At 50.9% G+C, this 15,309-nt stretch overlaps 4 protein-coding genes across 4 annotated transcripts; 2 read left to right on the top strand and 2 right to left on the bottom strand.

Annotated features, from left to right (window-relative positions):
- Nucleotides 1-281: 281 nt before the first annotated feature.
- Nucleotides 282-3,031, bottom strand: BO82DRAFT_348668 (GABA permease GabA; the record flags this gene model as incomplete). The annotated part of the gene is made up of 18 exons (XM_025633843.1): nucleotides 282-460; nucleotides 510-588; nucleotides 646-793; nucleotides 864-992; nucleotides 1,049-1,126; nucleotides 1,183-1,387; nucleotides 1,437-1,461; nucleotides 1,513-1,545; nucleotides 1,596-1,624; nucleotides 1,677-1,711; nucleotides 1,760-1,838; nucleotides 1,898-2,012; nucleotides 2,067-2,203; nucleotides 2,332-2,360; nucleotides 2,414-2,486; nucleotides 2,631-2,700; nucleotides 2,836-2,869; nucleotides 2,949-3,031. The coding sequence occupies 18 exons, from the start codon at nucleotides 3,029-3,031 to the stop codon at nucleotides 282-284; spliced, it is 1,560 nt and encodes a 519-aa protein (XP_025485987.1).
- A 1,116-nt stretch (nucleotides 3,032-4,147) lies between these two features.
- pex6 (AAA family ATPase peroxin 6) lies at nucleotides 4,148-9,197 on the bottom strand. Its single transcript, XM_025636646.1, has 3 exons — nucleotides 8,848-9,197; nucleotides 5,020-8,764; nucleotides 4,148-4,964 (listed from the first exon to the last, which is right to left on the bottom strand). Exons 1-3 carry the CDS (start codon nucleotides 9,023-9,025, stop codon nucleotides 4,439-4,441), a joined length of 4,449 nt encoding a protein of 1,482 aa, XP_025485986.1. The 5' UTR covers nucleotides 9,026-9,197; the 3' UTR covers nucleotides 4,148-4,438.
- Nucleotides 9,198-11,852: 2,655 nt separating this feature from the next.
- Nucleotides 11,853-14,741, top strand: ace1 (putative C2H2 transcription factor (Ace1)). Its single transcript, XM_025636645.1, has 6 exons — nucleotides 11,853-11,905; nucleotides 11,967-12,655; nucleotides 12,713-12,978; nucleotides 13,036-13,241; nucleotides 13,292-13,561; nucleotides 13,615-14,741. Exons 2-6 carry the CDS (start codon nucleotides 12,163-12,165, stop codon nucleotides 14,594-14,596), a joined length of 2,217 nt encoding a protein of 738 aa, XP_025485985.1. The 5' UTR covers nucleotides 11,853-11,905; nucleotides 11,967-12,162; the 3' UTR covers nucleotides 14,597-14,741.
- On the top strand, nucleotides 14,734-15,308 carry BO82DRAFT_13664 (uncharacterized protein). Its single transcript, XM_025630029.1, has 3 exons — nucleotides 14,734-14,885; nucleotides 14,986-15,102; nucleotides 15,159-15,308. The coding sequence occupies exons 1-3, from the start codon at nucleotides 14,870-14,872 to the stop codon at nucleotides 15,272-15,274; spliced, it is 249 nt and encodes an 82-aa protein (XP_025485984.1). The 5' UTR covers nucleotides 14,734-14,869; the 3' UTR covers nucleotides 15,275-15,308.
- Nucleotide 15,309: the final 1 nt, after the last annotated feature.

Here is a 15,309-nt window from a genome sequence, read left to right as displayed (position 1 = left end):
TAGCCTTAGGAAGCGGCCAGCGAGGCAGTCAGCGAGGCGGCGGCAGACCGCCGCCGGCTCGGTGTCGCGCCGGCTCGGTGTCCGATTACGTTACCCAAGTTATGCTAGCTTATGTCATCAGGCAGTGTCAACATTACCAATCTAGTCCTATTCTGGCTTCCCAACAAATACAATAGATTGCTATGAAATCAATTCTCTAGAGATGTAAACTCGTGACAGATTTGTCCTTCGGCACCTGTGCTCGAAGACAAATTTCGCTCTAATCTAGAAACATATATCATTTATTTATCATGGGGAACACCGTGTTCCACGGCATAGTCAGCAGGTTCACCAGGGGCGGCAACCTGTCCCGAAATCACATCGACGTCCATTCGGGGGCCGGAGAAGTTCTTACGACCGTCAACAATCCATTGGAAGACTGACAAGATTATGACTACTCCAACAACAACAATGCAGTAGTCTACTCTGATTAGCGACGTTGACTCGGTGATAGTTGATAGCGAACTTACTCATATTGCTGCCGGTCACGATGCGATCGGGCGGGAAAACGAAGAGAACAGTGGTCATTGTGATGTAGCACAAGGAGATCTAGGTATACCGTTAGTGTTGCGCATCATTTTAGTATCCGGGCCTCATTGGACGTACTATGTTGGCAATCCAGCCAAAGATACTGGGCAGAACGAAAGGTCGTTCAGGCAGCATCTTCCGGCCTCGAGCGCAATTCACAGCAATGGGAATGGCATATGCAATGTCGAGCAGAATCACAGACGAAGAGAGAATAGCATTAAATGCACTTATCACTTATTAGCGATGGCCTCCTCGGCTGGGTTTTACTGTGCCATCAAGATCTGCAGTTGACTTACCTGGAAGACCCGAGGAAGATACATCCGAAGACAATGCAGAAGAAGCTAGTCAGGTACAACGCGTTGAGGGGCAATTGCAGTCTCGGATGAACTTTGCTGAAGAAAGGCGAAGCCGGGAGACCGCCGTCTCTGTCGCAAACATTAGCTCATATTCAGAAGCAGGTATCAAGCCGCGTGGTGGTTACCTTGCGAATGCATAGACCATGCGGCTGCTTGTCGTCGTGATGGTAACAGCGGCGAAGAGGACACAGACCAATGGGAAACTAGAATTTCCGTCAGCATCTATCAGAAGTGACCAAGCGGGACAGTGCTCGCGTACATCAAAAGACAGATAGATCCAGCATTGCTCCTCGTCGCGTCATAGAAGATCTGAAGCAGGGGAGTAGCTGCCGAGCTGATGACGTTGTTGATGTCACCAGCAACGAAAAGCAGTACAATCAAGAAGATGGTACCGGTGAAAGTGCCAATGGCAACGCAACCGATCATAATCTTAGGCCCTACTACTGAGGGGTTCGGGATCTCTGCTGATGTTTAGCGTTTGTGCTAGGTAAAGTGTTATGCTCGCGACAATACCTTCAATCATGTGCGCAACTCCATCCTATTTCAAAGTTAGTAAGGATTATCGAGCAGCGTGTGGGAGCAGCCATACAAATCCAGTAAGACCAAAGCCTCCTTGAAGTAGCTGTTACTCGGTTAGTGACAAGATCCGAACTTGTCTCGATCGCAACATACCCCAAGCAGCCAAGCAAGACCATCGGGCCCTATGTTCTATTAGCATTTGTAATGGGTGAAGCTGGTTGAAGCTCAACTTACAGCCTGTCTCGTTGATAAAGTCGCCAAAGACGAATCTAATCTGGGTAAGTTGTTGTACAGTTGGATGGTGATCAAATCCTTACTCTCCAGAGTTGTAATTGGGCGATGAGCATGATAGCACAGTAATGCAAATAACAGCGAAGCCGGTTAGTGACCAAATAACTGCAACAAATTAGCCTTTCCAAGATTCCTTTCATGATGGTCATGGTTTTTGCACATACAGGCACCCTTGGTCAACCGTGGAAGGATAGAGTTCAAGAACGCATTAATCAGGAATGCAACAAGGCAGAATGCGATGTAGATGAGGAACTGATGCCATCTTTTCGACTCATATGTCTTGAAGGGGTCAATCAGCTTGTGACATCTAAGCAGATGTAAGGGGCATCTTACCGGATGCATCAAGGAAATCACACCCAGGACCAGTTGACTGCCAAGAGATCCACCAGTGGCAGCCAGAGCCACCCAGCCAGATACATTTGCCCATCCTGTAATCCACGAAAGTACTGGCATGTATTTTTCCGGAGCAACTGTGTTCACTTAGTGACGCTCATGAGAAAGTGGGTATATTGTACTTACTGACTGCAAAGAATGAATAGTCAGTATCATAATCGTCATAACTTCTGAACAACCGACACAACAAGTGAATTGAGCTTACCTGCGACCCAATGGTATTGTCCACCCGCCCTAGTACCCCAGTCAGTAGCCCATCTAGGACATTGATTACGATCAATACTCACGTAGGATACGCTGACAAGAACTCTGCTAGAGAGGATGCCATGCAGAGGTTACAAATACCCGCCGTGACCAATCCTGCAAGGAGGGGGAATCAATCAGTGAGGAACTTTGACCAGTAAGGGACCTGCAAGCGAAAGCCACAACCTTATCCGGCCGTCGAGTTGCTTCATTCAGACGAGACTAGGCAGGACATAGCACGAGTAGGAAGGATTGGCTTACCCCATACAACGCTTACGCAGCCGCCCGACGGCAGACTGATCGATAAACTTGCAGAAAGAGCGGTCCATGACTAGAGCGTCGATAGCTTCATCAGCATCCATGCAATCGTCGCAAGAGGTTCTCTCATCCGGCGATCTGTGTCACGAGTGGACGTAGCGCCAACCACATGCAGGAATGAATGATGATAGGTTTTGACGAAACGTACATTCAGGATGGCAAAGGCTAAGCCCAACATTGATCTAGTCAAGTTGAAAAGATAGGCGTTAATTTAGTGGCCACGTGCAAGACGGTCATGAACGGGCGATCGGAGCAACGTACAGCATCGAAAAGTTCCGATTTAATTCAGCCCTGTGGCCCAGGGCTGCGAGCTGCGCGTCATCATCTCCCGGGAGGTCTTTCATGGCTGTGGAATATTGACGGACTCGACAAAGAACAAATGGATGGGAGAAGTTGAGGGGATGGGATGTGTGACTAGAGGGAAAGTATAGTTGTAGAGGGGGGGAAGAAGAGATGGAGATGGAGGGGGGAAAGGAAACTGCTATGGGGAAGGAGGAGTGAAAAAGGAGCTGGAAAGGAACAGAGGGGAGGGAGGGAGGGAGCGAACACTTTCTACTACTACTGTTTGTTCTACGGAGGAAGGAAACCTACGGAAGGCTAAGACCAGGAAGGGGAGGGGAGGGGAACGGATGTTGCGTCCACCGTAAGACACATTGATCACCCTCAGCCTCTACCTCTCATGGTCTACCTAGTTATCTGACAATCTGAGCTCTTAGGAAGAAGGATTCCGAAGATATTACATGATGGAACATCACTGAGTGGAGTAATTGGAGTGGGAGAAGGGGGAGAGAGTAGGAAGAGAGGAATTGCGGGGGGAGAGAGTGGCGGATCGCACCATTTACCTAATAAATATGGGGTAAGAGACGGTGCTAACCAAAACTTATATCAAGATTATCATTGATGATGATACTCTATCGTCCGCTCGATAAGCAGCCCAACTGATAACCGGAGTCGGTCACTACCTGATTGGTGCAAACCACCGAGCACAAGGCGCCGATACCCAATCAAAAAGAAGCAGAGGGCGGAAGCTGGGGGACTGGAAGCTTAACTTGAGGGCCGGTGAAAAACAGGGCCGATTCTGATCCACTCGATTAAAGTTACGCAGTAACGGAGCACGGAGTCCCTACAGTAGACCTTTGGGTTAGAAGCCGGTTTGACACACTATATACTGAATAGGACGGAGTCCATCCCCGATAAGCATAATTTCTGCCAAACTGCACTCCGTCCTCGGTTGAGTTCAGCGGACCTTCTCCGAGGTCCCGCTCAATTTGAACATCAACATCCTCTATGCTCTCCTCCTTCCAGACTTAGAATATTCTTTTGCTTCTCTGCATATCTGTTTTCTGTCCCCTGAAAGCCTATTAAGTCTACTCAGTTACGAGATATTTGACACATGTCACACATTAAAGTAGTAGTAGTAGTAGTAGTAGTAGTAGTAGTCGTTATCGTTGACTTAAATTAGGTTGGGTAGGTTCATTGGACATTCAGGTGCTGGACAGTACGTGCTACTGTACCTCGATGACCTCATGTGGCCACTGCAGATTTCCCTCCACTGTCTGTTATCAGACAACAACCGTTCGCTGACCAAAAAATATACATACAAACAATGCTCATATGCAGTCATCGCAAATCATATATATGTACACATCACTTACACACACACTAATCGGGAAGTGCAACCGCCAAGCCTTGTCTCCTATTGACGCCCACCCCTTGGCCCACGGTCGGTGGCCGACTGACTCCCGTAGTCATCAAACCCCTGATCCACCGGTCGGAGCCAGATGGTCAGTCCGAATAACGTAGTCATCTTCATCGCCACTGTGAGCGACCCCGTTCTCTACATTGTCCTCCTCATCCTCACCAACATCATCGTATCCACGCGAGCCTCCTCGATCTGTTCGCAACCCAGAGGTGGGACCGTCAAGGGAGGAATCAGAGTCACCATTCGGGATGTTGACGGTCTTGCCCTTCGATTTCCCGCCAGCTCCCGCAGGACTCTTACCCTTGCCCTTGCTATTGGTCAACTGACCACTCGCATTTCGCACCATAGAAGGGACCAGTTTGCCCTTGCCCTTGTTGACTGCAGGGGATTGAGCGTCTCCATTAGCGACAGGCCCATCCATGCTGAATTCCAACTGTCCGCCCGCATCCAGCGCATCCAGCGCATCCTGAATTGTTTGCGGTGGACCTGAGGCACCATTCACCGACTGCTGCTTCTGCTTATCAACGGATTCGAAGGTCTGTCGAATTCGCTCGAAATGCTCAAGCTCCTTGGCACTGGATGCTGTTAGTAAGGAGATAAATTCTCATCGGGATGTCCGTCGTAGCTTACCTAACGCTGGGAACAAGCTCATCTTGAGCCTCCCAGAAATCGTCTTCCGTGACCACCACCGCCACGTCTTCCGGCGTGGCAAGATGGTCAAAGAAATACGCGGTACTGACAGGCTCACCTGGAAGTTGCTTGATCTTCTCGTCCACCGCCGTGGCCTTGCGGGTAATAGCTTTGAGCATCGAGTCCGAACACAAAGCGTACAAGTCAGCGCCCGTGTAGGTTAGCGGAAGCCGATCAGCTACCCGAGCAAGAGAAAGATCCGAGGCAAGGGCAAATTTTCGTGTAAGCGCCTCCAGAATGGTCCGCTGCTTCTCGTGTGTATCGGAGACACCAAGATAGAGCATCTTATCAAAGCGACCTGGCCGTAAAAGCGCCGTATCTAGTAAATCGGGTCGGTTGGTCGCGCCGATGACAAAGACACCACCGCTGTTTTCTTCTCCACCGTTCATTCCGTCCAGCTCGGCGAGAAGTTGACTCACAATGCGATCCATCACACCACCACTGTCACCTTGGTTACCTCTCTTGGGGGCTACTGAATCCAATTCGTCGAAGAAGACAACGCAGGGGCGGGCATCCCGGGCACGCTGAAAGACGCGTCGTACATTGGCCTCGGATTCACCGATATACATGTTCAGCAGCTCAGGGCCCTTGACAGAGAAGAAGTTCAGCAAGAATTCGGTTGCAATGGCTTTGGCAAGAAGCGTCTTTCCGGTACCAGGCGGCCCATAGAACAAAATACCGCTACGTTTCTTCATGCCCTTGGCGAACAATTCGGGCCGTTCGAGTGGCAGTTGGATAGTCTCAACGAGCGCCTCTTTAACATTGGACAGGCCGCCCACGTCCTCCCAGCTGACATTTGGAATCTTGGGGGCGCCGATGGAATCGGCAAAGTTCTTCCTCGCAGCATCGACGGCGGTATCGAAATCAAGCTTTGTAACGCCTCGTGCCGCGTCGCCGCCAGAGATCAGAATATCGCGAATCCCGATCTTCTGGTTTGATTGCTTGCTCGAAGCCTCCGCCAGTCTTTCCAAGCGTGCAGTTCTGGCAGACGACGCACGTTCGACCACGTCGATCAAATCACCAGCGACCAGGGCAGCGGTCTTCAAAGCCACTGACCCCAAATCAACATCAGGTGAAAGTCGAATGCCACGTTCTGAAACAGCATTGCGAAGAATACCTTCACGTTCCTTTTCCTCGGGTGCAGACATCTCGAATTCATGGGTGAACATACTTCGAAGGCCCTCGGGCATTTGTTCGACGTCCGTCGTAGTAGCGATGATTACCCGCGCATCGGCCACAATTTCAGCCATGGCCGACACTATGCGATCTGCAGTCAAGACCTCAATGTGTCTGATCAGGAGCGCAGTACAGTCGGCTCCGCAAAGGAAAGCACGTTCTGCTCTGGCTTTCAAGTATGCTTCGGTCTTGACATCGCCACCATTGGCACCACCCTCCGTAAGGATATCATAGGCATCAATTGGGAAGGTGTGCAGGCCGATGTCAGCACACGCGCGGGTCGCAACCGTGGCCTTGCCAATGTGTCGTTGTTGGGATCTCAAGAGGATGACGACTGGCTTCATACCGAGCTGGATCGCACGAGGACTTGTGGCAACCGAAATCAGTTCTCGGAGACGTTGCTGCAAAGGTGAGATAAATGAATGTGGAACGTCGGTCGCCAGACCATGGCTCGTTTGCGCTTCAGTGGCAGCCTTGGGTACAGCTTTGACCCCAAGCCAATACTCCCAACCATTATCTGTCGAGCCCGGTACCCTGCTTACATCGCTCCCAGCTTGTACCATTCGGGTAGTGGCGGAGTCAATGACGGCCACTCCTCCCCATTGGTTGTCGCCGGCTTCATCCTGATCGTCCGGAATACTTGGGACAACCTGGCCAACACGGAACCATGCGACTCCGACCTTCTTGGACCCGGCATGATCAGAATAAGACATCTGTCCTAGTCTCGTGGTCAGATCGTCTTCTTGAGCGCTACCGTCGCCGGTAGCTGCGCCTTGGAAAACGGCTCTACCGAGGCCTTCATCGATGCTAATACCCACAAGGTCTCCGCCCTTTAAAAGTCGTCGACGAGATTCAAAGTATTGTTTGAGGCCAGCAAACAGGGCGGGTTGAAGGACACGGTCCATCGACAAGGGAGTCGAGACTTTGAGCAGCGTAACCTCTTTGGCCAGAGGCGGATTCCGAGCAACGCTGGACTTGACCTGGTGGAGTAGGTTAGGCTTCGCGCCACTCGATGTAGCGAAAGTCATCGGGGAGATGCGTAGGTATCTGGGTTTGCCAAGATTGTTCAAAAGCAGTGGTGAAACGAAGACGGAGGTCATGCGCACAGTGGGAAGTTGAGAGACACTTGAGCGCCTGTTTCCCGTTTGGTTGATCGAGTATCGAGGTTTTGTAGCCTGTAGGCCCGGCAATCCATATATCTTGACCGCCCGCCAGTCGCCAGTGTCCTCTTCGCGGTCATTAAAGCTACCAAGCTTGATTGAGGCGAAAGGATTGTGCTGGGGCTCCTCAGTTGCCTCAATCCTCACCCAGTCACCCGAGAAACAGCCTATCTTGGCTAGCGTTCCAACGTCTACGAAGATGAAAGACTCCGGGTCGTCATCTTCCCGTGGTCGGGGATGCAAAAGGTCTCCAGGGACCTGACGCAAGAGGCCTTCCGTCTTGAACACCTTACCACCGCTAACTCGACCGGGTCGCATGGTTGCAGAAGTGAAGTTTGATGCGACCGATCCAGGAGTATGAGTGCCGTCCAGCCGACGCCCTCCAGCACGGGGTGTAGCAGCAGTCATAGCAGACATGACACCCGACGACGGCTGAGGCAGCTCCGGAGCGGTTAGCGAAATCATATCTTCCAGAGAATCGTCCGATGTGTCACTCATGTTACCGCCCGAGGCATCAGTTTCCGACTCGTCGGCAGTAGTGCTACCTTCCACCTCGGTACTGCTCTCGATAGGTTTATCCTCGGCCGCAGAATAGAACTGTTCGTTGGAGGTATCATCGGCTTCATCCTCCGCTACTTGTTTGAGAAGGCCAGTGCCTGACCGTAGGCTTCTTTGCGCCCGGTGACCGTGAGGTCGCGCATGAATCAGGACCACTTGAGTCGCGGGCATCAGTAGACCCTGGGAGACCGGTTCGCAAAGCGCAATACGAGCCGGAGGTGATGGAGCATATGTAATGGGGTGTGGTGGTAAGGGAAGCGGCAGGACGTCACCAGTGTGCAGAACCTTCACAACTCCCAATGCCTCGCGCACAGCAGCTGTAAGCCTTTCTTCATCCTCCGCTGCTGCCTTCTTCGTGTATTTCTTGACTTCAGCGGCTTTCCCGCCCTTGGCCCACCCGCCATTGGATGAGGTATTGTTGGAACTGAAGCCTCCTCCAAACTTGGTTTGAACATCATCATGATTCCGGAGAAGATTCCGCTCTACTGTCACGTAGACTGTATCCAGAGGCAAGGGCACAGCATCCAAGACCCGTATCTCAATCGCACGCTGTGACTGAAGAGGATGGCGGGTGGGATCCAGTTTGCCTAGTTTTTCCAAGAATGGTTGTAAGGACAGGGCGGAGTCGGGGAAAAGGACGGTGGAGTGCGGAACTGGCGATTGATAAGAGCGATCTTTAGACTGCGGTCGCACGGGAATGATGGTCCAAGAGAGATCCTCGACCGATGTGCAACCAGCAAAGTACGGTGAAATCGCAAGATAATAGATTCCCATGTCATCCTGATTGTCCTCTGAAGTACAAACCAATAATTAGAGTACTGCGGGTTGCGAAAGGGTAAACCTGTTGAGCGGGGGAAGGCTCGTTTTGACTTACTGCTGAAGAGGTCGCCGACCAGGTCATCAGACACAACACCGATATTCCCACGCAGCTGATGATCCAGAGAAAGACGGGCAGAGATAGGGACCCTATTGCGCAAGCGTCGACGCGTCCTGTTCCGTCGTCGTCGTCGCCTGGGATCCTCTGAGCTGGGGTCGTGGTGATCGTAATCCATGATGATGGCGCAGGTGGGTTCACTTGGAGCGGGGGAGCGACCGGGAGAGGGGAGGGGAGGGAGGGGAAAGAGTCGAAGGTCATGAACTGAAGGATGAGAAGAATCCGGTTAACTCAGCATACTTCAAAGGAACCAGAATTGAGACAAACAATCCCCTGGTAAGACAACCCCGAGCTTAGATAGTTGGTGCAGCAGCAAGATAATGGCTGGCGGGAAGCTGGAGAAAGTCCGGGGAGGAAGACAACGAGGCCGTCCAAAGCTCGGCACCGCCCGCTCTCGTTCTGCCCTTTCCCGATGCCGAGGTTCACTGCACGAGGAGGTTTCCTCACTTTTGGGGAATGAACCCTTGCCATATGCCTATGGTGTAAAGTACTGCGTACAAAATGAGCTTCTGGCTTAGCATGTTACATCAACATGGCAACAGATATATGATTCCTAAGCAATGGCTGGGGCTCACTGCGTGTAGAACAACAATTCGGGCATCTGAAGTTAAATATATAATGATGCCATTCAGGACCTTCTGCAGAACCGACCATAGAAATCCGCACAACGCCGAGATAATCTATCTCATTTGAGAATGGTGCTGCAATGGATCACGAAGGTGCTCTGTTTTGCCATATTGACTGAAGCATATACTTATAAGCCAATGAGCTTGACGATTGATTCGTCTCTGACACGGCTACCTCATGGAGTGTACTTAGCCATCAAACTATGTAGCTACAGTACCTCTCCTCACTCGAACTAGCAACCTGCTAAGCATACCACTTCACCATGATTTGCAGAGCTACAGACCAACCAAGCCAGTACCCAAATCTGGATCAAGTACGGAGTAATACGAAAGGCAACGACCCGAAAATAGATATATAAGCGGATTACGGAGTACAGAATAGTTAGTATACGCGGGACCGAAGGGTCTGATAAGATCTTCTGTTGTTGCAACGTGAGCGCCAATTGAACCAATGCGTTCGCAGTGAAATGTTGTAGCCTTGACAGCTTGCGCGGCGGACTGATCTCATGCAGGCCGTCGTCACTGCAATGAGGCTCATACAGGAGAACGACTCCAGGGCTGCAGTCTTTTTGTGCGTAGGTGGCTTCCCGTTATTTGAGGCTCGAGGTACAGTACATCCTGGTGAGGTGGCATTTGTGGGAATCGTGGTGCTCAGAAGGTGAATCAAATTGACTTTTAGGTACGGATTACTATTGAGTCTCCGGACAACATCTAACTTGATGGCCTGCATTGCAATAGAATAGAGCAAGGTGCTCACTTCTTTCATTGAAGCGATGCGATGCATTCAGTCCTCAAGTTCAACGTGGTCGGGTTGACAGCCCTTAAAATGCCGGACCTGCAATGATGACACCTCCGACCAGGTGATAAGGCTGACGTGGAGAAACTCGTTGCTTGTTTGGTTCTCTCGGCCTCGATAACTCAAAACGGGTTGGGAATTTTGTTCCAAACCCACCGCACTCACCTCTTTCAGTTCCCACTGGTTAGAAGGAAAAGAACTCACCCGTACCAGAAATAAAAGACCGAAAATTCCAGATGATCTTCTCACCCTAGACTAGGGCGCTGCGCAACGGTCGCTCGATGCATCCCCGGCAGTCCCAGGGGCCTTAGTCTGACCAGACTGGGCCGCGCGCTATCAGAGAGCGCCCAAGGGCTAAATTTAATGGGGAAATTGGGAATGAACAGGATGCCGCTGACAGAGATTGAGCGTTAACTCATTTACCATTCCGTCATATGATGCGCACCAGATCGTCTGAAGGAGTTTTGAACTTGGAAGCGTTAGTCGGACTCGCAGTGTGTTGCATACGAGTAGCACTGGTGAATCTGTGTCATTATTATGATTTTGAATGACCACTGAATTGGTTCCTTTTTCATGGGTATGCAACGGACGGTGGAGAAGAGCCCCCTTGGCAGAAAGAACTGCTGCCCCGTCCATCTCTCACGCTTGCACTAACGTGATAGAGTAACAAACCTGCTGGAGACTTGGCGAGAGAAGCAGAAACGGTAAGGAGAAGAGCCAAAGAGGAAAAGCCACAGGCAAGATCGCTGGATGGGGTCACTCGAGGGTCGAGGGTCCGCAGACTATTTTCGGAAAAGCCGGCTTCCGCGGGAGCCCGCCCAGGAGAGCATGAGAGAATATTCTGGGCCCCCTGAATGGTCAACTGGGAAAAGTGCAGGTGGATGGGATAAACCTAACGTGGACGGGACTAAACCGCCCCGAAACCCCGACCTCAACTGGAATACGTAGAATACAGGTATCTCAGTGGTTATATTTCACAGTCACATGTCACTATACATAGAAAAAGAGTATGCCTAGACAGTATGAGCCGTTACCGAGTAACTCCGGCCGAAACGAGTGCCGTGGCTGTGGAGGAGATCCAAGCCCCCCCTCGCAGCCAATCACTTACTGTTCATGAGGAGACTCCAGGCACCTTTCCTCTTCGAGTATGGTCTGGCTCGTCTATCAGGCAGACATCCAAGAAGACGCGGACTGAGACTCAGCCCGGTGGAAACAGCCTCATTCTTACTCTCCGTCTTTCCGTCTACTCCTTGTACGTACCCCGTTCCTCGATTTGAGTCGTCTACTTCGTTACTCTCTCTTTCCACTTCATCTCCGCTATCATTCCTCCTTCGTCCACTCTCCCCCCCCCCCAAAACTGTCAGCCTATCCTCTCCTAAACTAGAATCGTATACCTGAAAATCCACATTTACCTGTCACCACCACTTTTGTTGTTTTGCTTGTGTTGTTGGTCCCGTTTTGTGAACTCTGGAAAGGGGTGGTGCTTGCTTGATTTCCATTATCAGCCTGGGGCATTCCATCATCCCCCTCTCCCTCCCTTTTATGAGACCTCCGTAAACCTGACGTTTCTCGACAGGTGCGTGACTGTTTATGCTTTTATTCTGGTGAAATGGCTTCAGCAACTAACATCCCTCCAGTAATACCTCATTGATCTCCGCTTTGGCTTCATACGTCACTGCGGTCGCATCGCAGTTCCGACTCGCAATTCTATCCAGGCATAAACAGTGAGTCTGGATAGTGATGGGGTACGAGTGACGTGGTTTAACTCCTTAGAAGTATTCATACCTCACAACAACATCTTGATTTTCTCCAACCGTTCACCCGTCAACGATAATGTCGACCTCCGAGACTATGACGTCCCGACATCCCCGTCGTGGGCGGGTTATCAACTCACCTCCTCCGTCTCTGCTCGCCTCTTCAGAGACACCGTCAGCTTCTCGGACCCGTCTTCGTATGAAGAAGGGGGACACCTTTCATTACACTACCTCTTCGCCTTCAGACGGCCTGCTCCTCAATCTCCCGCTTTTGCCTCGCTCTCCGACTAGTCCCGGAGCTCTCGAGGCTATCGCAGCCGGTCAGGAACGCATGTCTAAGATCTTGGGTCGCATCGAAAGTGGTTCTTTCCGTACGCGTGGCCGGTTCGACGAAGAAGATGAATCTTCTGATTCCAATGATAGTTTGGAGGCCCATTTTCAGCGGTTGAAGTTAAGCAAGGAAGATCTCGACAAACGATTTGCGAAGAAGAACCGAAGGACACACTGCCACGCTTCCGATAGTGGGCTAGGAACTTCGATCAGCAGCCGTCAGTCCACGTCTTCTAAACAAGGTTGGTTGCTATCGTCCATCATATTTGGCTTTGGGACATACCTAACCAGTCATACAGAGAAAGCTGGCAAATCGGCCTCCAAATCCCAGACACTGTCTGCCGTCCTAAGCTCCTTTCATCCTGCCGAAGATGAGGCTGTACTCAAGCAGAAGCTCAGCCCTGCGTCATGCCTGGAAATTGAGAACCGCATCTTGAAACCTCTTCTGGGAATGGAGCCATGCAAGCCCTTTCGTCATATCGTGGAGGGTGCTCGTCAACAAATGGAAAGCGATAAGTTTAGGACTCTGCGTGATCTTGAGAAGGCGCTGCTCTACGTAGCTGCAGTAAGTCTCCTGCACCTTGGTTCCGGGATCAACGCTTACGCTAATGTCGCCGTCCAGGATGTCGAGGCCGAACTCAGCTTTTACTATCAATTCTGCAACTCAACCATCTTGTGTTTGCATGAGACCTACACCACTGTTGACCCTCGTGACTTGTGCATGCCAGCCGATCGCCCCTACAGCAACTCTTACTTCCTCGATCTGACCGCTCAAGTCCACCGTTTCAAAGCCATGAGGGATGAGGCTCGTAAGAACAAGGAGGAAATGTGAGTGTGCCTCCAATCGAGCAAATTAACGTATGACTAACCCATGCTAGGCCGAAGCTTGTTGTGGAGGGTGGTATGGCCGAGACAGGGCGTCCACTTGAGCTCGTTGTCGAAAAAGATGGCGAAATGATTTCACTGGAGAGCGGGAAACCCTACGACGCGCTTGCCGTTCCTATGGTGAAGCGAACTTTGAGTCTGGGAGCCACTGATGAGGGCGCTAGGCGGTCTATGGCTCGGCGCAAGAAGAACGCCCCTCCCATGAACATCAATACAAAATGCTCCCACTGCGATAAAATCTTCCAAAGACCTTGTGATTTGACGTGAGTGTCGATACTATTTGCATGCAGATTGTGGTCGCTGACTTGATATCTAGCAAACACGAAAAGACTCATTCACGGCCTTTCAAATGCCCCTTCGAAGGATGCAAGTATTACGAGCTTGGCTGGCCCACCGAGAAGGAAAACGAGCGCCATATTAATGATCGCCACTCTTCCACTCCTCGCATGTATGCCTGCACTTTCAATGGTTGCTCGTACAAGTCCAAGCGCGAGAGTAACTGCAAGCAGCACATGGAGAAAGCCCATGGATGGAACTATGTGCGCGCGAAGAACAATGGACGCAATGCCAAGCGTCGTCCCTCACCGGTACAAGCCAGCCCTGCTCAAGACAGTGTCGCCCAGCCCAGCCCGCAGCAACTGAGTCCCGGCCAAGCTAGCTCCGTCAATCTGGCACCGTCTCAGATGACCCCTCTGCAGATGAGCCCTGACCACATGAGCTCACTTCCAATGATTCCGGACCACCTGGATTCCCTGCAAATGACTCCAGAGCACTACAGCCCGGAGAACTACAGCCCTGAGAACTACAGCCCTGAGCGCTACACCTCGGAGCATTATAGTCCATCTAACCAGATGCACTCTGTGCAACTGAGCCCTGCTCCCATCAGCTCCGGCCAACTCAGTCCGGCGCAAGCGAGCCACACTCAAGCAAGCACTCCCGCATCAGGCCCGATCCAGTCGCCGACTGGGTTTTTGAACACTTATGCACAAAGCCAGATGTTCCAGCTTCAAGACCCTTTCACGCAATTGAAGAACGAGGACTGCCTCTTGTACATGGACAACGACTTTGCCAACGACTTTGCCACGTTCAACAACGGAACGTCTGGCTTCTTTGAAGACGCTTCCTTCGGCTACACCGACCCCATGTACCAGCCGGGACCAGTCGATATGAGTGCCATTGAAGCCTTGTGTGACGACCCTTATATGAACAACGTGTTCATAGACACTTTCGGCACTGGGACTGGTACCGATGAGAGCATGTTCCCGACCTTCAATCAAGGCGGCATGCCTCAATTCTAGATCTCCGCCTTGGGTTTTCGGGGTTGACTTCTAAAAAAAAAAGAATGAGCATTTCTGTCTTTTCTCTTCTCTATTCATCTGCTTGCTTACGCAAGTCCAGGGACATATCCATCTAGCCTTTCTAGCCTGTTATCTTCGTTCTTTTCTTTCCTAAGTGGTTGTATCATACATCCGAGATTTGTCACGTCTCTTATTACTCTCTCTCATACTAGTTACGGAAATAGTTGAGATTTGAAATTGCACACTTGGATCTATATCCGTTGATGACTTGTCATGACTTTTCTTTATGGTAATTATCCTAAAGACACTGTAGTATAAGTAATCTATGTCAATTTATCACCCGAGCCTCTCCCAGAAGTTAATAGGTGTGTTAACAGGAAGGAACATAGAGCGACCAGATTCCGAGCCCTCGATGTTTGTTTCCAGTCAAAGCCATAGTACCACTAGGTCCCTCAGTTATGTCTTTCCTCACAGGAGATTAGCGACGATACTACTTAACGTATTCGGTAAGCGAGTCAAGAATATAGCTTGTAGATAATGCGAGCCTAATATATGATTACAGTGGTCTGTATATTTCCTAAGAAGGTTCCAGGCAGCAGAGACCTTTTCCAAATCCTTGGCAAGGTTACGTATACTGGTAAGAGGACCAGGATGCTCGGGACCAAGCACCTTCTCTGACCCGGCCAGATCCCATCGATGTAGAGGACTCATAC

This window comes from Aspergillus uvarum (assembly GCF_003184745.1).
Source record: "Aspergillus uvarum CBS 121591 unplaced genomic scaffold BO82scaffold_105, whole genome shotgun sequence".
In the NCBI taxonomy this organism is placed as follows: domain Eukaryota; kingdom Fungi; phylum Ascomycota; class Eurotiomycetes; order Eurotiales; family Aspergillaceae; genus Aspergillus; species Aspergillus uvarum.
This window is presented reverse-complemented; position numbering and strand designations above follow the sequence as displayed.